The following is a 23,473-nucleotide window of genomic DNA, read 5'->3' as shown; positions in this document are numbered from 1 at the left end:
CATCTGGATGCTTTCTAATTAATGCTCATCTTTTCAGTTCACTAGAAATGATCCTAAGTTCTATCACATTAGAGACTTGTAGCCACTTCGTCTCCGCAAGGAGAAGGATCGTCTAGCTGTGGTTTTCTTTTTAAGGCCCTTTGTGCAATCCAAAGGGAAACGGGGTTTTGTTGTTTATTTCCAGCAGTAAAGAGCCTTTGTAGCTAACTTCTCTTTATATTAAAGCAGGCGCTCCCTCTAGCAAGAAGACCATCTCTGGGGTCCCAGCACACCTGGTCCCCTCCCCCAGGCGCTTGGCAAGACTGCAAGCAGATGGCCAAAAACCAGAGGCTCTCCCAGAAGTACAGACTCATGCCAAGATCCCTGAAAGTCAGAACCTAGCTCTCCCACAGAGCCAAGAGTTAACCGAGGAGGGAGAGCACCCTAAGAAGGATCCTTCTTCCAGCAGCCATCTGGATCCACCTCAGCAGGTCAGTTCTTCAACACTTGATATTCCTCAGCAAGCCCAAGACACATCACCCAAGATGAAGGAAGGGGATGGTCAGCCAGTCAGCCTCCCTCCAAAAATAACCACCGAGATGGACGGCCCTGAAGATGAGCCTGAGCCACTTGAACTAAAAGCAGGACAGTCTTCTACTCTTGCAGCTCAAGAGCTACCTCAGCATCCTGACCCCCCTCCCCGACTCAGCCCTCAGCCAGACCAGGCTAAGGAATCTGGAGAGATCGAAGAAGCCCCTAGCAACCTACCCCTATCTGAACGCTCACAGGTACCTGACCCAGCTTCCCTCAGTCCTCCGAGAGTGCAGGATGAGGGAACCGAGTCAGCCCACCCTGCACGCAGCAGTTCCCCTCCCAATCTTCCAGAAGATCCCTCCCCCTCTGACGTAGTGAAGGCTTCTGGGGGCTCTCAACCACCTCTGAAGGAGGGAACCCCCAAAGCAGTTGTCCGTGCCAGTACTCCTTACCCAGAAATTCCACCTCCCCAAGACTCGTCCACAAACTCAAAACATTCCCAGGTCAGGGGACAGCCAGTGGCCTTGCTGCCTAAAAGTCGGCTGGCTCCTACGAGGTTACCCCAGCCCCAAACCCTGGCTCCTCTCCAGAGCAGGAGACCCACACCCAAGCTTCTCTCTCCCAGCAGGGAAGAGGCTTTGGGGACAAGCTCAGATCAGACTCCAACTCCTTCTCCCAGGTCTCTCCCAACTCAGGATGGAGACCCCAATAAGCTTCCTCCCATCAGCCCTCCCCAGTCGAAACCACCCCCAAACCCAAGCCCCCCGGCAGCCCGTAGTCCACAGCAATCCCACGTTGGAAAAGCCAGCGAGGTGAAGCTCCCACTTATTAGCCCCCCGATCCAGGAACAAGCCCAGCAGCACTCCCCCAGCCCTCCCCAGGAAGAGGAGGCACCCAAAGTCCGGCTCCCTCATATTCCTGCTCCCTCTGTGGAATCTCAGCTGCCTCAGAACACTGGGCCAAGGCCTGCTTCGAAGCCTGCAAAAGAAAGGAAAACCCCCAAAGTGGGCCATGCCTCCAGCAAGAAGATTTCAGATCTGCAGCCATCACCTCACAGCCAAGAGGCTGCTAAGCAGAAGGATGCTAGGAAAAAAAAACTCAGGCAGAGAGAGACAGCTAAAGGATCACCATACCCAAGAAAGATACCAAGTGTAAAGTCTCAGACCGCCCAGCAGTCAGAATCCCATAGCAAGCCAACTCCTAGGAATGTGTCCGACCCACCTGACTCCAGGTCCCCTCTGAGCCACACTGAAGTGGAACCAGCAGACCCCCAGGACCAGGAGGACAAAACCCGAAAAGCACACAATTCCAAAAAGAAGGACCTGGCTCAGTCTGTAGGTGCGTCCCAAAACAGAGAAATGTTAGAAGGATTAGCTCAAGAAACCGAAACAGCCCTCGGTGAGAATCAACCAACCCAAGACGCTCAGCCCCTGGAGGTGCATCCTGGGGGGAGAGAACAGGCTCAAAAAAAGGAAAGGTCTCAGAAGAGAGAGGTTATAGGGAAGCCTTCAGAGCAGGAGGTTGCAGCCCCTAGCCAGCTGCGGGCCAAAGAGACACAAGCCCGTAAAGACACCAGTGAGATCAGACAGGGCTATGCCCAGAGGCACAACATACTTATGTCTAAGCAGCAATCCAAAGAAAAACGAACTCGGAAAAATGGGGATGTACCACAGAACAGAAGCCCTACTGCTCCCCAGAATCAGGTGTCAGAGGAGGAACAGGGTGGCCGGACAGGAAGACTGCGAGCCAGGGGCAGCCAGAGCATCAAAGTATAAGCCCTGGCTCCCGAGAAGCTGTGACCTCTGAGAGCTGTGCTGTCAGGACACCAAGGTGCACTGCTGGTTTCCTTCTGTGACCACCAGTGAGCACCTCGCTTCGGGGACTTTGTAGCTCTGTTCCTCTTGTGGCAGCAGCCGGGGAGACAGCTGGTATGATGCTGGTGTCATCGAGGGGCTCTTGTGTTCAGCTGTGAATTTCAATAGGACTTATGGCTGAAGAAGGGCAAATTACCAAAATGTTTTGTTTTCTTCATTAGGAAAACTCACTTCTAGACTCAAACATTTCTTCATGCTTTTTACGTGATTGGAGGAGCCTGCAGCAAAGAGGGATGCTACAAAAAGAAACCTTGCAGTTTTTAGAGATTGCCAGCCTGCACTTAACTTGTGAGGATGCATCTCTGTAAGCCAGACTCTGGCTGGTGAGCACTCGAGGTCTGAATTGGCCTATGTTTTGCTTGTACACTTCAAAATGAGTATCTTCCTTCTGTCTTTGAATAGGAATCTCATGGTCCATGGCTTCATTATGCCAAAGCATCTGGTTGAATCACTTAAAAGAATTTGTGGAGAGAAAATTCAGGGGAATCAGGTTTTTTGTTTTTTTTTTTCATTTGTCTTTCCATATTATTCTATTATGTTCCTGGCAATGACTAAGGGATGGCCAGAGCCAGCCTATGGAAATCTATTAGAAGGAAGTACGTGTGCATCTCATACAAGCAAACTGTGGGAAGGGCCAGGGTGCAGCAGGCTCTCAGAGAGGCAAGGGTCCAGCCATGAAGATCACCAAGGTTCTTGTCCTCTTCTGGACTAAGCAAGAGTCTAGGATGGCCATCACTTCTCACCCCTGTCATTCTCCATGTGGGCGCCATTCTTTGAACTACAAATGGTTATATGTCATTCTCTCGACACACCCACCAACAACCCTCCATCTACATCCTGTGGCATCTCTCAGCACTGCTATAAAGGGATTCATCTAAATCATCCTTAAGGTTAAAAAGAAAATCCAAAGGAAGGCTGATTGCCCCTTTGATCAAGCATTCATTTAGACCAATCAGCTCTGGCCTGGGCATGGTTATCATCATCCATATCCCACTGGGCTCAATGTTCCATGTGGAGACGGTGTTTCCAGAAAGGAGAATAAGTTCAGTCAAGGCCATCAGCTCACTATTCCACTCTTTAAAAAAAAGTTAGAAAATGTTCATTGGGTACTTACTGTATGTACAGGCAATGTATTGAAGCCATGTTTGATATCCCATATTTCATTATATAACCAATGATGAGTGCCTGTGTTTTACCTTATGCAAAAGACATGTGCCCACAAACCTGTATGAATAGCAAATGTTCTCTCCAGTGCAATAGAGGATACTGGTATTTTTAATCAGGGATATAAGGAGCGAACAAAACTCTTCTTATAACTGAAATATTAGATATCCTCTGATTTATCTGCCTTCTCCAAGATAAAAGTTAGAGCATGACTTTTTAAGTAATTTCTGTTTATTAAGTGAATCATCATCAAGAAGGCTTATTTTCTGTGTGCCAGACAAAGTAATGGTTGCTAGGTACATTGTAAGATGATGCTGACTCTTCAGGGAACTACACCATGTAATTAGGGTGTCCAGAGATCCCAAAGTAAGCTTACCTGTATTTGGCATTCCACCGATAAGACAACCTGTTCATTTGCTTTTCTAGACTGTAGTAAGCGCATTGAGTTCAGCCTGATAGAACTGTACCAGGAAAAACCTCAAAGAGAAATTCATCCCTCAGCTGAGACTTTAGGGGTACAGAATTGCTCAGTGTATGGATGCAGGAGGGGATACTTCCTGTTGCTTAAACACACAGACAGGAACAGCTAGTGTCTCCTAAGGACCCAGCTGCCAGGTGAACTGTAGGCCTATCTAATCTGTGCCACGAGGAGGAGCTTTGGAAGCCTCATCTTGTAACAGCATGGGGAAGAGAGGATGCTTAGATTTGTACTTTAGGGATAAAGTTAAGGAAGAATAGACTAGAAACAGAATGATGAGCACATCATGACAGGAGGCTAGCAAGGGCTTAAAAGATGGCACTGGTGTCCGGGGAGGTCACATCCAGTTGATGTTTAGCTTGGCTGTGGAGAGGGTAGATTGTGAATGACAGCAAACAAAGGATCGCCTGTCTCTTTCTTTCTTGAGAAGGTCTCATTATGTAGCCCTGGCTGGACTGGAACTTATACCAGGTTGGTTTTGAACTATCAGGGATCCACTTGTCTCTGCCTCCTGAATGTTCAGGTTAAGGTGTGCACTATGATGCCCAGGATACCACTCATTTTCTGTATATGGAGTTTGGGGTGCCTTAGTGGGCCAGAACCATGTTGAATGTCCTCTTTGGCTTCTGTTTGGGAGGCCTTTGGAGCTGCATTTCTCCTTAGTGTGTGAGTGGGACGCATTAAGCAAGTTTCCCTATGCTGTGGAGGAGGCACTAACCCCTGGAATTCATAATAATAAGAGGGTTTTTTTTTTTCTTTGTGGTTTTCTGTGGTTTGACGTTGTATGCCTCAGATTCACTGCTGTTGGACATTTTTAAAGGAGAGGGAAGGACTGTTGTCTCTGGCCAGAGGCTTTTTCTCTGGTATTGGTTCTCTTGCCACAAAGAAAAACTTCAATTTTTCAGTGCAGAACACAAATATATAAAATGACCGTTTTCCATTTACACCAACAGGCAAAGTCCATATTGCTTTCACCTGAGGTTTGTCACAAAGTGATCTTTAGAGAGGAAACAAAAATCCATGTGGGCTTTAGAAGTCACTGTCCTCATACTACCACCTCTTAAGGAAGTCTGGTGTTTAGTGTTCAAATCAACAGAGAGCATTTCTGCCAGGCTAAGAGCCTTCTTCAAGTACATAAAGAGCTGTGCCCCCAAAAGACAGAGAAGCCATGATCAGGCAACTCACACAAGAGGAAGTAAAAATTTCCAATAAACATGTCACAAACAATTTAACCTCACTGTAAGTGAAAACAGAACAGTCTTCTTTGACACCATTTTTTTAACCAGATATAAAACAGATTAAGATCCATTGGGATAAAGTATCAGTGTCAACAGTGAGGAAACAGATTGGCATACCTTTTCTGGAGAACAGTTTTCCAGCCCCTGTCAAAGAGTTTACAGACCTTTAATCTGATCATTTAGATCTGAGAATTATCATGAGGAAATATACACAAGGATGCTCATATCAAATTTTATAATGAAGGTTAGAAATACTCCATGTAATGGAATCTTTGAAATACATTTATAGCACAGCCATCTGCTAGAGGCATCTGCCTTATGTTGCCCTTATAATAATGAATCTTTACTAGGAAGATAGTGTTCATTCCACATGGGAAAGAAAGAAGGTTAAGAGGGTGCAGTCAGAATGCCTTTCATGTTAGTTCTGGGATGCTAGGTTGTGACTAACTTTTTTCTCTCATTTATGTTTTTGGTATTTTGCAAATTTTCTACAATGAGTTCATGTTTATTCTAAAAAGGGAAACAGAATTAATGCACGTGTGTGCATGCATACTCATACACACAGATACACACATACACACACACACACACACACACACACACACACACTTTGAAGAGCTACCATATCTATTTGGTGTATTCCAATTTGACATAATAAAGGACTTTCTGCAAGTCAGAAGTGGCTTGAAAAAAAGCAGAGCAGCCTTCTCTGGACATTGGATGCATCACCTCACACAAGAGCCTCCATATGTTGGGTGACTTTGTAGAGTGGATGGAACCCAAGTTACTCTTTTTGATTTATGATCCACTTAGAACAACTGGTCCACTTGTTGGTTGTAAAGAATCCAGCTTCCTTTTTCATTAAGTAGCATGCTTTTGTAGCAGAAAATGCTTTTGTGGTTCCCAGCATTCATTAGCTCACTGGCTTAAAATATTTTTGAGCAAGCTCCATAGGTAGAATTACATTTTACAATGTCATGGTCTAGTAAACACATCCACAGATAGGGAATAAAATATTGTGAGATGCCTTTCATAGGTGATAGACTCCCATTTTCTATGGTGCTGAGTTTAAATTTTCTAAGTGTAGGTTGTAGCTTACTAAATCAATTTTACAATGCAGTGTGCACTCTACTGAGCCTCTAGACCTCAACCTTGTCCTGTTCCTGGGGCCTACTTGCCAGATCACCTACTTTCTCTATCTGCCTTCAGGTTGGTTGGATAGGCTAGCCTCAACTTATACTGAATTCTTCTCTGAGAGCAGGATCTGGTATATTGGCAGTTAAGCCCTTTGTTTGGCCTCAGCCTGAATTTGAATTCAAATAGCCAAAGTTCCTATACAAAGCTATAAGCTCTTATATAAAGCTTGCAAAACACTTTAAAACACTCTTGATCAGTAGTGATGCTACAAGTAAGTAATTAGCCAACTCTCTTGCCCTTAGCTCCATGACAACCCTATAATCAACACTGTTGCAATAAAGGAGCCCCCAAATTCCACTTGCGGTTCTTGAGGTGTGATATGGTATCTAGCGCTATATGTCCATAAGTGAGTTTACATGCATGGTAGGGTTTGAAAGACTAACTTTAGTAATAACTTTTCTGTGCAGACTAGGCATCCAAGGAAGAGAGGAAAGGCCTGCCCCTCTTTCTGTGTGTTGACAGTAGATAATGTTAGCAGAGCAGACCTCTGATCTTAAAGTTGACTGTGGGGCAGCCATCATGAGCAGCAAAAGCTGAAAGCCTTCTGTTAATGATAGTAACCTTAGAAAGTCTTGATCACAAATAACACTGACCATCAAAATAATCACTGGAAACTCCCTCTAGTCGAGAGTAAATGAGTGAGTATATGGAAAGCACCCAGAATAATGTCTGCCCTGCAGTAAGTACTGAGATGAGCGTTTGTTAGCACTAACATGTAAACAGCAAAGAAAATATTGCATTTGATCATCAATTAGAACAGGCCAGTGTGTCCTATTTAAACTAGGTGTAAGTGTTTGTTAAATGACATCGTCTTCTCTGAAAATCCCTTTATGACTTCAGCCTTGACGAATTTAAGGAGCTTAAACAAAATTAGAATGATATTAAAAAGAAATGGTAGTTGGGCATAATATTCCTTAGATAGAGAGCTTCTTCAATAGACATTCATAGGCAGCCTGCCAAAGACAAGGAGAGGCATCAAATCTGAGCTGATGGTGAATTTCCTTGTGACACAAACATCAAACACTTAGGATAACAGCTGGCACGTGGCGCATGCTCAATAAATGCTATGTGTTCTTTTTATTGTTATCTCGCTGTTAATAGAGGTCAAGTATATTCTACTGTGTAGACAGCACATGCTGTCACATTACGTGTTTGGGTAATAAACAGACACATTTATTTGTTTTCTCTTTGTGGTGGGTTGAGACAAAAATCTGCCTTTTACTTCCGGATCTACCAACCCTCAGTGTCCAAGAACAAAACTAAACATCCAAGTGAAGAAAAGTAGAAACACCTTTGCCAGGGAAAGTGACCAATGAAATGGTGACTTGGAGACAGTTGCTCGCAAGGCTAAATTATGGCCAGGTGCAACAGCACATGCCTGGGTCCCAGCTACTCAAGAGGCTGAGGAAAGAAGGTCTGTTGAGTCAAGGGAGGCCAGTAAACAAGGGACTCTGTTTCGGTGGGTGGCAGTGTGGCACACCAGCAAGATTTATTCAAATGTATTGGCCTAAGTAGCGGAGACTTTCGACCTGTGCTGAAGCCCCCTCCCCCCCAACTCTCCCACCCCCCCAACCCCCCCATCCCCCCACCCCCGCAGGCTTCTGTCCCCTCCTGCCTGTCCCTGCTGCATCTCATTGCCCCTAACTTTTCCATATAATGCAGATCTTTTATGCTAAGCTTCCAGTCTTGACATTTGCTCCCCTCTGTATTTTATTTTCTTCAAAGCTTCAGCTAGCAACTTCATGATAAACTTACTCATTTTGTAAAAAAAAAAAAAAAAAAAAAAAAAAAAAAAAACCCTGGCATTATCATATGTTTTAATTGGAATATTCTGGAGCTGGTGTCTGAATGCTGGCTTGTTAGTTGAGCTCCACAGAAGACATTATAAAATATGAAGTCCAGAAGGAATAAAAGGTTTTGAACTTCATTTTCTCTGTGTATGACTATATCTTCACATGCGTTCTTTTTTTCCTGGTGTGGAATCCATTTCTGTTTAAGTAGCTGGTTATCCCTTTGATTGGACACCGAAGAATACAACATCTCACTGTTATAATAGTTTTGCAAATGTATTCATTTTCCCTTAGAAACATGAACATTATTACTCTATTTCCTTGGACTTATGAGATAGCTTTCTACGTAGTTTCCTATTTTGCTATGGAAAATTATCATGGGGATTATATGAAATGATTTTTCTCCTTGCTGTTATTCCTTTCTTAGAACACAAACAGGCAGGATGTGTTGAGATGCAATTCTGTCTTAGAAAAATAGTTTCTTTTGGTACCTTCAGCTTTGTGAAAATACTCCCTAATGAACTCACTGTTTTTCTTCACTTTTTACCACAAATTGTGTAACTATCCTGTTAGAAATAAAGTTTACATCCTATAGCACATTATTGTGTTTTAAGTTGTCTTAAGCCTTTGTTCACGGTTGTGTATTTCATGGTGTATATTTATATGTATATTTCTTATAGGGTTGTGAGAACTTACTTGTATGTGTATTAATCATGGCAGGGATAAATTACTGTTAATAAAAAAAATTGCTTGATTTTAGAGCTGCCCTTGCATGGGAGAAAAAAATGAATGCTTTTGAAGTCAATGAGTACTGAGAAAATTTTTTTTTCTGAAAATTGAAACCTATTTCCCAAGTCATCCATTCCAGAGACTGTTTCTTTCAAGGAGAGAAAATCTAGTGGGAATACAATTCCTTTTCAAATTTTTATTTAAATATTCGCAGAGTTTCCTATTGAAAAATAATCAGCCTTATGTGTATGGAGAGTGGCCAAATGGATTACGCTACACAAGTAATCTTACTGCCATAGAATTGTTGGTTATTAAAATGTGCTTTCACTTTTTATAGCGTTCATAGCCTGGCTGCTACATGACAGTTTCATTAGTACTTCCTGACCTGGATGTTTCCCTGTGATAGCACATCCTTAACGTAGATTATTTTCTCCTTTCCTGTATGTGAAATATCCTATGTTGCCTGTATGATACAATATTAAACACATACATGGTTTGCTCCTTGTGTGTTGTCTCTACCACGTTTGCTGGTTGGACTGGATTCTGTGCTTATTCCTTTAAAGTGCATTGTCCAAATAGTATTTAAGTCATTTGACTTCAAAGGAATGTGTCTAAATACAAGGTGCAAGCTGATTGGAAAATCATTCCAGTTGTTCCATATCCTTCTGCATTCTCCTGCGTCTGGTAATGGTACTGTCCATAAAGCAACTTGAAAATCCTCCATGCTTCATTAAACTCATTTACGCTCCATTGTAGGCGTTTAAATAAATTTAACTGGCCTATATAATGAAGAGCTCGTGTCTTTTGTGGACTATAAAGTAGTTTGAATGCTTTTAAAGCATTGCCTCAAGGTACACCTAAATTTAGATACTTTGACTGAAGATGACACCCAGGAAGTTTGAGGCAGTGCATTGGAACATGGGTAATTCTGTCAGACTTTAGCTGAGAAGGAAGATCTTTTGTCTTCTGCTGGATTAAGACATTAAAAAATATACTTTAAATGACATGAAACTCTAGTCCCTATCACCAAAGTGGTGGCATTCTAATGTAGTTTAAGTAATATAAATGTATTATCTCTGTCTCAAACGCTATGTTGCTGGCCAGTGAGACATTAAACTGTTGGAAATGCGGCTGCACTGAAGTCTCAGATTGAGAGTGGCTTCGTCGTACCATAGCACAGGTGGCTTATGTCTTAGAAAGCCGGAAAAAGGAGCCCATACGAAACCCATATTTTGAATTAGCTTATATATAATATATCTCCATAGAAAAGATCAAGTAGGTAGGAAAATGCATGTATGCACATATATGATATATGATCTTCTCTATGGCAGTCATTTCAATGAATATGGTCTCCAGTCTTTTAAAATATTTTTATTAATTCTTTGAGAACCTTGTATACTTTTGATCATATTCACCTCCCTTCCCCTAACTCTTCCCAGACCCACGGCCTCTTCCTTACCCACCCAGCTCTGTGTTCTCATTAGTTTTTACTCTTGGGCATGTGGCCATCTGCCAAATAGAGGCCATACCCTTAAAAAAAACTATTCCACTCACAGCACCTGCTCATTGCACTAGCTCCTCAGCTTGGGCATGGGACTTCATGCCTATCTCCACTTCCTTCCTGGATTTTATCTGTCTTGACATTGAGCACGCTGTCACAGATCCTGTAAGCAACTGCCCTCTTGTGTCTGGAAAACACTGCATCTGTTTTAGTCATCTACTGCCCCTTACAGTCTTTACACTCCCCTCATCCACAATGACCCCTGAGCCTTGGGGAGAGTGAGTGTGAGACAGGGGATTCCATAGTCTCTTATTCACTACATCTTGACTGATTGTGGATCTCTGTGTTAATCACCATCTACTTCTCTATGGAGGTTTGAGGAATGTACTCATCTATAATGATAAATCACCTGGAGTCAGCTTCCTACTATGTCCACTTAACAGAGTAAAGCAGTAGGTTCTGCCCTGACCTATGATCTGTCTAGCCACAGGTCCTGATAACATCGCAAGGTATGGGTTCTGTCTTAAAGAGCAGGCCTTAGATCCACCAGAAAGAGGTTGGTTATTCCCATGACATTGTGCCACTATTACACCAGTGGGCATACCTTGACAAGTCGTTCATTATTGTAGCTCTCAGGGTTCACAGCTGCATAGATTGGTGATTACTGTTCTCCTTTGGCAGTGTTATAACACCTTCCAGGACTATAAAAACTAGCCAGCAGCAATGAAGCTTCTATGTCAGCAACAGCTTGATTTCTCTGGCTTAAGTTTGTTCTGTCTTCAGCAATAGGGCCTTACTGTTATGGGGTAACCATAGCCTTTAAGGTTTGGGAATCTAGGGGACCCCACTGGTAACAACTCCAGAAGAGGTAGCCCATTCCTGACACTAAACTTTTTTTTATTAGCCCATGATGTCTGTTAGTGTATGAAAAGATAATGAAAATATGGGGCATTTATATTTAATACTAAAATTTTATTTTATTCAATTTTTCAGAGTCATCTTGCCTTTTCCATAATGTTCCAATCAAACAGGACAAGTGTTTTATGGGGGGGAAAAAGAAGCATGGTGTGTACCTCCTCTATTACCCACCTTCTTAGCTGCAGTGAATTTGGAGGGTGCTGCTGGAAAGTGTATATATGAATACATATTTGTGTGTGTGTGTATGTGTGTGTGCGTGCACACGCATCTGTGTGTGTACATGTGCATGTGTGCATACGAGGAGGTTGAATGGCAACCAGCAAGCACCTGCCTGAGTACCCCCCACACCCAGCATTGGGGTTACAGACATGTGCTGCCACAGCAGACTTTGATGTGGCACTAGGGAACCAAACTCAGGGATTCATGCATCTCTAGCAGACACTCACTGAACTATCTCTCCAGCCTAGCAGTGAATTCTAATTTTTTGTTGAAAATAGATGTTTTCATACAATATAGTCTGATTAAGGTTTCTCCTCCCAAATCCTCCCCCATCTCCCCACCTACCCAACTCCGTAACCGTTCTTTCTTTCTCTCATCAGAAAACAAATGGGCATCTAAAAAATAAAAAACAGACAAACCAGAATAAGACAAAACAAATGAGCCAAAGAAAAAGCACAGGAAACACATACAGCTCCAGAGGCAGACACACTTCCACACATGGAGATCCCGTAAAAAGCACAAAATTAGAAACCATATAGTGTATAATATGTGTAAGCAATAGACCTGTTTTTAAAAAAAAAAAAAAAAAGCCCAGAAAAAGCATTATGAGACAAAACAATAACACCACCACCCTCTAAAATTTCTACTGAGTTCATTTGTGTTGGCCGTCTACTGAGGGGCATGGGGCCCGCCCGTAAGTGTGAATTGTATACCCAGTGAGACTCCATTGGAGAAATTTTTTCCTTTATGAGTGGTTATCAGCTGGAGATAGCTTCGGGGTCAGGGGTGGGAGCATGTGTCCACTTTCCCTCGCAGTGCTGGGACCCCCGTCAGGCCAGACCCATGCAGCCCCGTGCACGCTGCCAGTTCGGGGGAATTCATATATGCCACAGTCCTGTTGTGTCCAGAAGGCCTTATTTCCTTAGCATCCTCCATCCCATCTGCTCTTACAATTTCTGCCCCTCTTCCTCAGAGTTCCCTGAAGCCTGAGGGGGCGGGGGATTTTGTGGAAACTCATTTAGGACAGAGAGTTCCGAGGTCTCTGGCTCTCTGCACATTATCCAGCTGTCTGTGTTCATTCCCATCTACCCAAGGACTGAATTCTTAATGCTAATACTCAGGTTAATCATGCTTCATGCTCTTTATATAAAATTGATTTCCCTGCCCAGTGTTCACCACCCACCTATCAAAGTTTTTAGATGTTTTATCCCTTTATACCTTTAAACTCCTGACAACCTCTTCCCGTCCCATCCCCCTTCAGAGGATTTCTTTTGCCCACTTTGCTGTCTCTTTCTGGCCTTTATCTAACGTCATTGTATATGTTAACTAACATGGTAAAATGTGTCATTTGTCTGTCTCCAGCTTTAGTTCAGTCCCCACAGGTCAAGGAGTTTCTGTTTATTGCTTTATCTCCAATGTCCAGAGCTACATCATCACATGGTAGAGGCTCAGTAAATATGGATCAAATGAATATTACCAAGAAGACTTAACAGGATGCTTCCACATACAGTTCCTTCTAATCAGTTTGGTTGGGATAAGTATGGTTACTTTCATGTTCTTCTCGATTACCTAGAATTCCTGGGATATGAGCCCAACCATCTACTGCATGTGAATCACTGTCTGCTTTGAAGGCAGGTGTCAGGATGTGGAATTCTAGATTCTCCTGCTGGGATTACTTTGCAACATTGTTCATTTTCTTTTATTGGTTTGGTATTAGCACAATTTGCTTCAAGTTCATGTTCAGTCAGAGTACATAGCACAGAAGTAGAGAGGTCACTCTTCTCCCCACCCGCCACCTGCTGCCCCTACCTCACCCACTCCTTGCACTCCTTGTCCCAACATCATCACCTCTTTTCTCCCCTCCCCTCCCCCCTCCCCCCCTCTCTCTCTCCAATATCTCATGCAGCTCAGCCTGGCCTCAAGTTCTCTTTTCGCCGAGGATGAGCTTGAACTTCTGATCCTTCTATCTCTACCTCCCAAGTGCTGGGATGACAAGCAGATGCCACCATGCCTAGCTGATGAGAGCTGGGGGTCACACCCAAGGCTTTGTGCCGGTTAACTTATCACTTTAAGAATGAGCCTTGAGGCCTCATGTTTCTATAGGATTTCTGTCTTCAGGCCAGGTGAGGCTCTGTGTGTAAAGTTCTTCTGTATGTGGGCTGAGTTCCAGATGCATCCTTGGCAGCTTCTCACCAGATTCAAGAGCCCAGGCCTTGTCTCCCAAGCTCAGCAACCTTGCCTTGCATTTTAGTTCAGGGACACAAGCTTTAGCCTCTGGTACCTCTGACTTCACATCTTCACCTAGAAGTTTTCTTTCTCAATTCTATTTTGCATATATATTAAAAAACAAAACCTACTTCTGTGATACATTAATGATTCCTTTTGTCTCTAGGTGGGGTGGGTTAGGGTAGTACCCCATAACTGCTCCACCAAGCATATACTTGGGGAAGTTATTTATTTTAGCATTTTATAAGCAATGCTCCTGAAATGCTTGATGCTTCCATGCATCTTAAAGGTATGTAAACCCAGGACCTGTCTGCATGAGCAAGACCAGAAATATGTATTCTATACTTCTGGATATTCTGATGTTTTGAGGAAAGGCTCAGTGTTAATTATGAATAATTCTTATTTCATTGACCTTTAACACTTCTTAAAATTACATGTTTTATTTTTTTTCTAAGCTTTTTTGGAGACTTTTGTCAATTGGAATGTAATTATAAGGGTAACTTTAAATATTAAAAGCCATTTTTATATGTTTTATATGAATGCTATTACCAAGACTGTGATAACTGAGTACTGGTTGCTATCCCAGGGGTTGTGCCTCCTGGATGCTATAGGCTGACTTACTAATATTATCAATACTGTAAGATGAGTCTTATTTATTTTCAAGTTGAAACACACACTTTAGGTATACAGTTTGATGTGTTTGGACAAATAAAATAGGAAACATTGCTGTCATATCAGGAAACTTACTCTGTTGTTTGCTCTTCATTTATAAATTTATCTTTTTCTCACCAGATATTAAGAAATCTTACCTGAAATCTGAAGATTTTCATAGGAAGTCCACTGCTTCCCATACTGGTGAATTCTTGGATTCAACAGACAGAAACTACTATACTAAATTATGGGCCAAACTTTCATCCAAAAAGTCACCTGTGGTAAGGGTGGGGCAAATGGGGGTAAAATGACTATAGAAACTTATTCTGTCCCAGATTTTTTAAAAGGGGGGGGGGTTGGAGAACCGAGCATAGTGGTATATGCCTTTAATCCCAGCACTCAGGAAGCAAAGACAGGTGGATTTCTCTGAGCTCAAGGCCAGCCAGGACTATATAGTGAGACCTTGTCTTGGGTGGGGGGCTACAATTTGGAGATTATTAAGTTTTCCCAAACTGTTCTCTTATACTTGTAAGCTGAAGACAGAATTCCTTCTCCCCCAAGCTCTAGGAACGGTTACTTTTTCTAAAATTGAATTTTTTTTAATTTTATTTTTTTCTTTATTATTATGTGTTTCAAATTTTATACATCAGCCATGGGTTCCCCTGTCCTCCCCCCTCCCACCCCCACCCAACCTTCTCCCCAGCCCCTCCCCTCCATTCCCATGTCCTCCAGGATCAAGGCACCCCTGGGGATTCATTTAAACCTGGTGGATTCAGTACAGGCAGGTCCTGTCACCTCCTTCCAGACTGAGCAAAGTGTCCCTGTGTAAGCCCAAGGTTCCAAACAGCCAGCTCATGCACTAAGGACAGACCCTGGTCCCACAGACTGGGTGCCTCCCAAACAGATCAAGCTATTCAATTGTCTCACTTATCCAGAGGGCCTGATCCAGCTGGGGGCTCCACAGCCTTTGGTTCATAATTCATGTGCTTCCATTCATTTGGCTATTTGTCCCTGTGCTTTTTGCAATCTTGGATTCAACAACATGAACAACCTGGACGACAGTGGGAGTAATGAAGGGCAAGGTTTGAGGGAAAGAAAGCTTAGGGGAGCAGGAGATCCCAGCTGGATCAAGAACAGAAAGGGAGAATGAGGAATAACAGACCATGATAAATGAAGACCACATGAGAACAGGAATAGGCAGAGTGCTGGAGAGGTCCCCAGAAACCCACAATGATATATCCTCTGTAGTCTGCTGGCAATGGTCGAGAGAAAGCCTGATCTGACCTAGTCTGGTGATCAGATGACTAAACACCCTAACAGTTGTCTTGGAACTCTCATCCAATAACTGATAGAAGAGGATGCAGAGATCCTCAGCCAGGCCCCAGGTGGAGCTTCAGGTGTCCAACTGTTGAGAAAGAGGAGGGTCTGCAAGAGCGTGAATTGTTGAATCTAAAATTGAATTTTTAATGTAAGTAAAGTTTTTGAGTACCTTTCTCTCTGGCTCCCAGTAAAAACACTGGCATTCAGCTCTTGTGTTATGCAATAGAAAAACATAACAATAAAGCAAACACAGTAAAATGTATGTTTCAAGGGTCAAGGTGCTCTGAGTTGGGATGTGACTGAGTATGGGAGCTGAGGCTGAAAAACAAGCCCATTACAGAGTGTGTTTCATGTAACAACATTTAAAGCAGGCCTGTAACTTTATCCCAACTCAGCCCTCTGGGGATGCCCAGACATTGGCCCAGGTAGGACTGTCTAATGTACAACAAGGCCTGTGTTCAGAGTAGGTTGTGCTCATTTCCATAAGTAATGATTTTTTGATGTGATGATCTGGGAATGCAGAGACTTAAAAACTGTAAGTTCCTAGGTATCTTTTCAAGCCACTGGCTCTGGTAGGTATTTCTTTCTTTTCCAGCTGGTAGGTTGGTTGTCTTTTTTCCCACCCAAGTTCTAGGTATCCTTGAGTGTGGCAGAGTCCCATGCTGCTGTTCCCTTTGGGGGAGGGGGCGAGTAGGCACAGAGTCAATGACCCAGACTCCAGAAGAATGTTGAAACAACACACTCAGTATATTCAGGAAGAGGCATGCTGTATATGCCCTCCACCCACCCTGGGGGAAGGTCTGATGGATATGTATCTGCTGGTGTGACATGGCTGCCTCTCATTGGTCCAGGTCATCTCAGATCATGTCTCAGCTGCTGTTGCTAAGGCCCTCAGGCCAACCCATGTTGGCTCTCAGGGAGTATTATTACTGGTTTGGGCCAGCTGGCCCTCAAGCCTGTTAGGACTGAGTCATCCCACACTTGAGATCTTGCCATCCCCTGGGATATATAAGATAGCCCCAGAAAAGCTACCTTAACATGATGTGCCTATGGTGCTCTGTCATTCTGGTTCTGGGACAATAAGGACCCTTCATGTCAGTCTATAGTTTCTTCATCTGTCCTCAACACCCTGGCATTCTTGAAAGGTATGGCTCATTGCTTCTAAGAGCTGAGCCTCCTACCTAAGTTTTTAAATCTCCCTTTGTAGCATTGAACATCTGGAGTTTAAAGATTTTTTTAAAAAAAAACATGATTGGGCTAGGCATGGTGGCGCACACCTTTAATCCCAGCACTCAAAAGGCAGAGGCAGGTAGATCTCTGAGTTGAGGCCAGCCTGGTTTACAACAGTGAGTTCCAGGAAAGTCAGAGCTACACAGAGAAACCCTGTCAAATAAACAAACGACAACAAAAGAACAAATAAATTAATATTGTGAAAATGGCTATATTACAGAAAGCAGTCTCTACATTAGATGACATTTTCATCAGAATTCTACTGATACCAATGACTCATCTCAGGGTATTTACTACGGAGTAACAAAACCAACATGGCTCACACAAGCAAACATGTAAACCAATGGAACAGAACAGTGGACTGAAAAGTAAAGTGACACAGCTAAGCTACAGTTCCGATCTTTGACAAAGGTGTCAAAAACAGATTGCCAAAAAGACAGCCCATTCGGCAGAAAATGCTAGCAGTGCTGCATAGTCACAGGTAAAGGATGAGACTAGTGAGCCGGGAATGTGGCTCAGTTGCTAGAGTACTTGCCCAGCATGCATAAAACCCTGAGTTCAATCCCAGTACTACATAAAACTGGCCATGGCAACACAGGTCTATAATCCCAACATTCGGGAGGGCCCGGGAGGAGGATCAGAAGTTCAAAGTCATTTCTGTTGCATAGTAAATTCAAGGCCTGGACTACATGGCACCCTGAAAAAGGAAACTAGATACCTACCCCTCGCCCTGCACAAAAATTGATTCTGAGTGAGTGAAAAAAATCTGAATGTAAGATATGGATTCTGGAACTGCTAGACACACAGGGAAAGGCTTGAGGTGGAGACACAGACCAGGGCTTCCTGAAAAGGACTATAGGGTCCCAGGAATCAGCCCCAAGAGTTTACTAGTGGGATTGAATGAAATTGAAGCTTTGACATAGTAAAGGAAACAATTATATTCAGCAGAACAGAGAGTCAGTTACAGAGTGGGAAACAATTAGCCAAATGGCTAGTAAGTAATTGGATTATTATCTAAGATCTTTAAAAAAAAACAACTCCAAAAGTTAAACAGATGCACACAAAAGCAACCCATCCAGTCAATAAATGGAATAATAAAATAAACAGGCAATTCTCAAAGGAAAAAAAAGTACACACATCCAAAACATATTTGAAAAAATGTGCCACATACTTAGTTTAGGAAAATGCAGACTAAAACTGCTCTGAAATTCTCTCTGGTCCAAATCAGAATGGCTAGTTTCAAAGAAACAAACAACAGTCAATGCTGCCAAGGATGGGGATGGATGGGTCCCATCCACGCTGGTGGGAATGTAAACTGCAGCTGTTAATGTGGAGGCTTGTCAAATAGCTACAAATAGAACTACCACATGACCAACTATTCAACCCCTGGCCGTACACCTGAAGGATTCCAAGGCAGCATACCACAGAGATAACTACACATCTGTGTTTACTGCCACATGATTCACAAAAGCCAAACTATGCTCCCATGCTAGATGCCCATCAAAAATGGACGGATAAAGAAAACGTGATGCATGTGCACAATGTAATGTTACTCATCTCCAGAGAAGTATGAAATAATGGCATTCATAGGAAATGGATGGACCTGGAGGTCATCGTGTTAGTGGAACAAGCAAGACTCAAGACTTAGACAATATTGAATATTTCATATGTGGAATCTATAGTATGCATACATGTCTTTCTCTCTGTCTCTGCCTCTGCCTCTATGCACATGCATGTATATGCATATGTGTGTGTGTGTGTGTGTGTGTGTGTGTGTGTGTGTGTGTGTGCCGTGAAAGTAGAACGGGGATTGTGAGGGGAGGAAGAGGTCTAATGATGCAGGAAGGAGGAACAAGAGAGGGTCGTAGAACATATGTCATGATAGGCAAAAGGGGGAGGAGGGGAGAGGGGGGAGGGGGAGAGAGAGAGAGAGAGAGAGAGAGAGAGAGAGAGAGAGAGGGGAAGGATAAGAGCCACTTACAGGAAAAGGTCACAGTGAGACCCATTGCTTTGTAGACTAACCAAAACTCTCTTCATTTAAAGGAAAACAAAGAAAATATAAAAAGAAGCCAGGCATGGTGATGCATACCTTTAATCTTAGTACTTGGTGGGGAGGGCAGAGGCAGATGGATTTCTGTGAGTTAGAAGCCAGTCTGGTCTACAGAGCAAGTTCCAGGACAGCCAGAGCTACATAGAGAAACCCTGTCTAATATATATATTAGAGAGGGGGGTACTAGAAAAGGAAAGCCCTTGACAGTGATAGACCAAGTAGAAGTCCCACCTCACTTGTTTTGGGGTGTTTTAAATTCTATTTTTCTGAAGCATATTTCCCACCTGTGTCAAAGATTGCATTCTTGTGAATTTTATCAAACCCATCTTGAAATGTGTTGTTCTATGAGGCTTCTGCAGCACAACCCCTCTAGTTTAGCATTTTGCTCTGTCTGGGCTAGAGTTTGGCTGCAGTGTGCCAATACATGTGTGTCAAGGTGTGGTCACAAGATGAGGAGGCCAGTTTTGCCTGTGACATGAAACTAGTCTGACTCCTGTAGCATGAATCTTAAAGAGTCTTATTAATCAACAAAAACCTGGACCAGTTATTGGGGTGAATGCTGGAAGCACCTCACCAGTTCCTCAACTGATCCTGTTTCCTCAGACTGGAAGCCTCTGAGTCCTCATCCGAATGAATTTCAGTTGAACTGCTGCTCAAAGCCTAAAAGCTTAGCCAGCCAAATGCTTCTAGTTTCTGGTCTTCACGCCTTATATATCTTTCTTCTTTCTGCCATCACTCCCTGGGATTAAAGGCTCACTTCTTGGGATTAAAGGCGTGTGTCACCAGGCCTGGCTATTTCCAATGTGACCTTGAACTCACAAAGATCTGCCTGGCTCTGCCTCCCGAGTGCTGGGATTAAAGGTGTGTGCTACCACTGGCTAACCTCTATGTTTAATATTGTGGCTGTTCACATATTAGCATGCACAATATTTTGGGGAACACAATACCACCACAGACTCCTTAGGCATTTCTCATGCCACATGCCATAACCAGCCAAGTAAGATATGCATACGTGTGTACTTTTGGTCTGAGCTTGTTTCTACTGTTTATTAAATATTGCCTTTTTGATCTAAGACAGCAAATGCACTCACTTCTGTGACAGTCCCTTACAAAAGAAATTTATCTGCCACAAGATGTCACTTTCTCTTCTGAACATTGCCAGTACTATCTACTTTATGATGTCATTGTCCTAAATGAACATGAAACACCTTCATAAATTAATGAATTAAATAAATAAAACATATGTTAGTCATTGCTCTCTAGGTGATGGTTGGCAAGGAGTGGGGGAAGAGTTAAGGCCTTCAGCTATATTCATCCACATTCAGAAACAGCAACTATTCCTTCGTGAAATCATCAACTTCCTTGTATCATCCAGGCTTCAGCCAGTAGGCTGGATTTATGCTTCTGCCACCAGTAGGCTTGATAATTCTGATAAGCCCTCCTGCCCAAGGTAACTAGAAAATATCTGGACTTAAAAAGAAGTCTACTTAAAGGCATCAGAAAACAAACGGAAGATTGGAAAATGATCTGGCCTGGAATTGGGGGAAGAAGATCCCGAAAGGTGACCTTTTGACCTTTTGACCTTCAGTTGAGGGTTGGACTGACACTGTTGACGTTCTTGTAACAGCAGCATTGAACTCGGAGAGCCATGAAGAAATGAAGCCTGGCGAAGCAGGCCTGGGTTGGTAAGTGAAGGGCTTTCACTTTGGGGAAGAGGTGAACAGGAAGTATACAGGGCTTCATAGGCCCTACACTTAAGCACATAGTCCTGCAAACACATCAAATACAGATTTTGAAACCTTCAAAATTTAATATGACTGTACTTACAACCTTCAATGTACAGGAAAATTAATCCAAATAGTGGAGATAATGAAGTATGTAGAAATTATGAAATTCAGAGAACAGTAGCTGAAATTAGTACCCAATTAGGTACAGCTGAGGATAGAACTACTAGACAGGAAAATTAGTAAGAAGAATTATTCTTAGACAATATGAAAAAATATGGTGAAAGGGAAGACACATAAAGCTAACATGTTACTGGATCCTAAAAGGAGAGACAAGAGAACACAGCCACACTTGTGGAGGTAAGGGATAAATCCTTCAATCTGATGAAGGAAGTCATCAAGTTATACATCAGAGAATTCTTAAAAAACCGACTTAGATACTTACTTGTATGAAATCCTGCTGTACTAAAATGAAAGATTTCTTTTAATCTAAAGAATAATCAAAGGGGGGGGAGCATTGTCCAAGATGCAACGGTTCGGCTGATACTCCACTTTGCAAAAGAAATCACCAAAGATTGTGAAAAGTGATCAGTTGTTGCTAGCCAAGAATTTCATACCCAGTGAAATAGTCTTCAAACAGGGAGGTGAACTGAGAATATTTCTAGACAACACAACAAAAGGCCGGCCACAGAAAACCCACATGAAAGGGGACACTTGGGAATGTTCCTCAGACAGAATGCAGGGGCCAGCAAGATGGCTCATCGGGTAAAGGCGCTTGCTGCCACGCCTGACAATCGCTAAGTTTGATCCTCGAGCCCACGTGATAGAAAGAACTGACTCCAGCAAGTTTTCCTTTGACCTCACATGTATGTCATGCTACACAAGTATACACAAATTGATAAATTTTTTAAAAAAGATGTTGATAATATGAAACACTAATGGTCTTTCTTTAAATGTACATATAATTAAGGTGTTTGATATAAAAATTTAAGTAAACTCTTTATTTGTTGTACCTCAATTATAATGAAGAAAACACAGGGGTCTAAAATTTAGATCCTTCCTTTAGACTCTAAATGAAGAGACTATGGAGATAGCTCGGTGGTTAAAAGCAGTGGCTGCTCTGGCAGAGGGCCCAGATTCACTTCTCAGCACCCACATGTTGGCTCACAATCACCTGAAATTCCAGTTCCAGGGGATCCAATGCCCTCTTAGGCCTCCAAGGACACTATGCATGCATGTGATATATGCATACACTCAGGTATTCACACATCCACATAAAGTAAAAAGAGATCTTAAAGAAGAAGAAGGAGGAGGAGAAGGGTCTAAATGGAGATGTGATATCCTAGGATCTCTATCTAAAGTCCAGGCAGAGAACAAATGCAATACCTAACCTCAGCCCAGAAGACTGTGATGACTCAAGGACACGTATTTTTAGCCTCTGGAAAGTCACTAAAAGAGAAGAAAGAGAAACATAGCTTTTCATCTAATTGACTAAGGGGATGTTAATGACAAATAGTGTAACATTGCGTTGGCAGTGCTAACCAGCGTAACAAAGAAGCATGAAATAAACCATGACGCATCCAGAAACAGTTCAGAAATGCACTTGACGATCCAGGCTGCCTAGGAGGGCCTTGTCTTAGTCCGTGGCCCTACTGCAGCCAGGGGCCATGTCTGTGGTGTGTGCTGTCGCCAGAAACCCTGTGGAAACCCACGATCTGGAAACTCCTGCTGACTGTAAAGTGCAAGGCAGCTACTTTGGCAGTGATGTCAGGGACTGCAGACTCATGGCTGAGAAAGAAGAACATGGAAGGCTTCCGTGACAACCCCTACCCCCACCCCAAACCCCCAAGCCCCTAAAAAGTAGCAGCCTAAACAGGAAGCCATTGAAGAGAACTCGTAAAAGGATGGAAAGGAGGCTGAAGTGTAGCTCTGCACAAATGATGGTTCTGACAGATGTGTGGGCAGGAAGGATGCAGTTCTGTGTAAGGGGCAGGCCACTGAGGGTTTGACCATGCCCAGTGAGAATATAGATAACACAAATTGGACTTGTTTTTTTTTTTTTTCTGTTTATCTTTTTGGGGTGGGTCACAACAGTAGGGGGCAGACATGGACGGACTGGGAAGTGAGTGTGATTGGGGTGCATGATGTGAAATTCCCCAAGAATCAATAAAAATACTGTGTTAAAAAGAAATAAATGCACTTGCCAAAGCTATTAGATATTCAATAAGTATAAAAAGGTACAAGGAATTTCAATATAATAGCAATGATTTTAAATACCTTTACATTTGAAGAATATTTTTCTTTCTTTTAAAAAAGAAAAATTGGCTGGGCAGTGGTGGCGCACGCCTTTAATCCCAGCACTCAGGAGGCAGAGGCAGGTGGATCTCTCTGAGATCGAGGCCAGCCTGGGCTACCAAGTGAGTCCCAGGAAAGGCGCAAAGCTACACAGAGAAACCCTGTCTCACAAAAAACAAAACAAAAAAAAAAAAAAAGAAAAAGAAAAGAAAAGAAAAATTCTTAGCTAGGTGTAGTGGTGCCTGCCTTTAATCTCAGCACTCAGGAGGCAGAGGAAGGTGGATCTCTGTGAGTTAGAGGCCAGCCTGGGCTACAGATCGAGATCCACGTCAGTCAGGGCTACAGAGAGAAACCCT

The 23,473-nt window shown here is 42.9% G+C and overlaps 1 protein-coding gene across 3 annotated transcripts in view; it reads left to right on the top strand.

Moving 5' to 3' along the window:
* The window catches only part of Lrguk (leucine rich repeats and guanylate kinase domain containing), a 112,959-nt gene that overhangs the window by 72,980 nt on the left and 16,506 nt on the right, over positions 1-23,473 (top strand). Inside the window, exon 16 of one of the 3 annotated variants that reach the window (XM_036180824.1) lies at positions 14,640-14,779. In XM_036180824.1, the coding sequence (XP_036036717.1) occupies positions 14,640-14,779 (140 nt within the window). Of the gene's footprint in view, positions 1-225; positions 4,480-14,639; positions 14,780-23,473 lie in introns of those variants that run through there. The other 2 variants (XM_036180823.1, XM_036180822.1) reach the window with 2 other exon arrangements.

The sequence above is a fragment of the Onychomys torridus genome, chromosome 3 (assembly GCF_903995425.1).
Source record: "Onychomys torridus chromosome 3, mOncTor1.1, whole genome shotgun sequence".
Classification (NCBI taxonomy): domain Eukaryota; kingdom Metazoa; phylum Chordata; class Mammalia; order Rodentia; family Cricetidae; genus Onychomys; species Onychomys torridus.
Note: the sequence above shows the minus strand (reverse complement) of the source record. Positions and strands in the feature narration are given on the sequence as shown.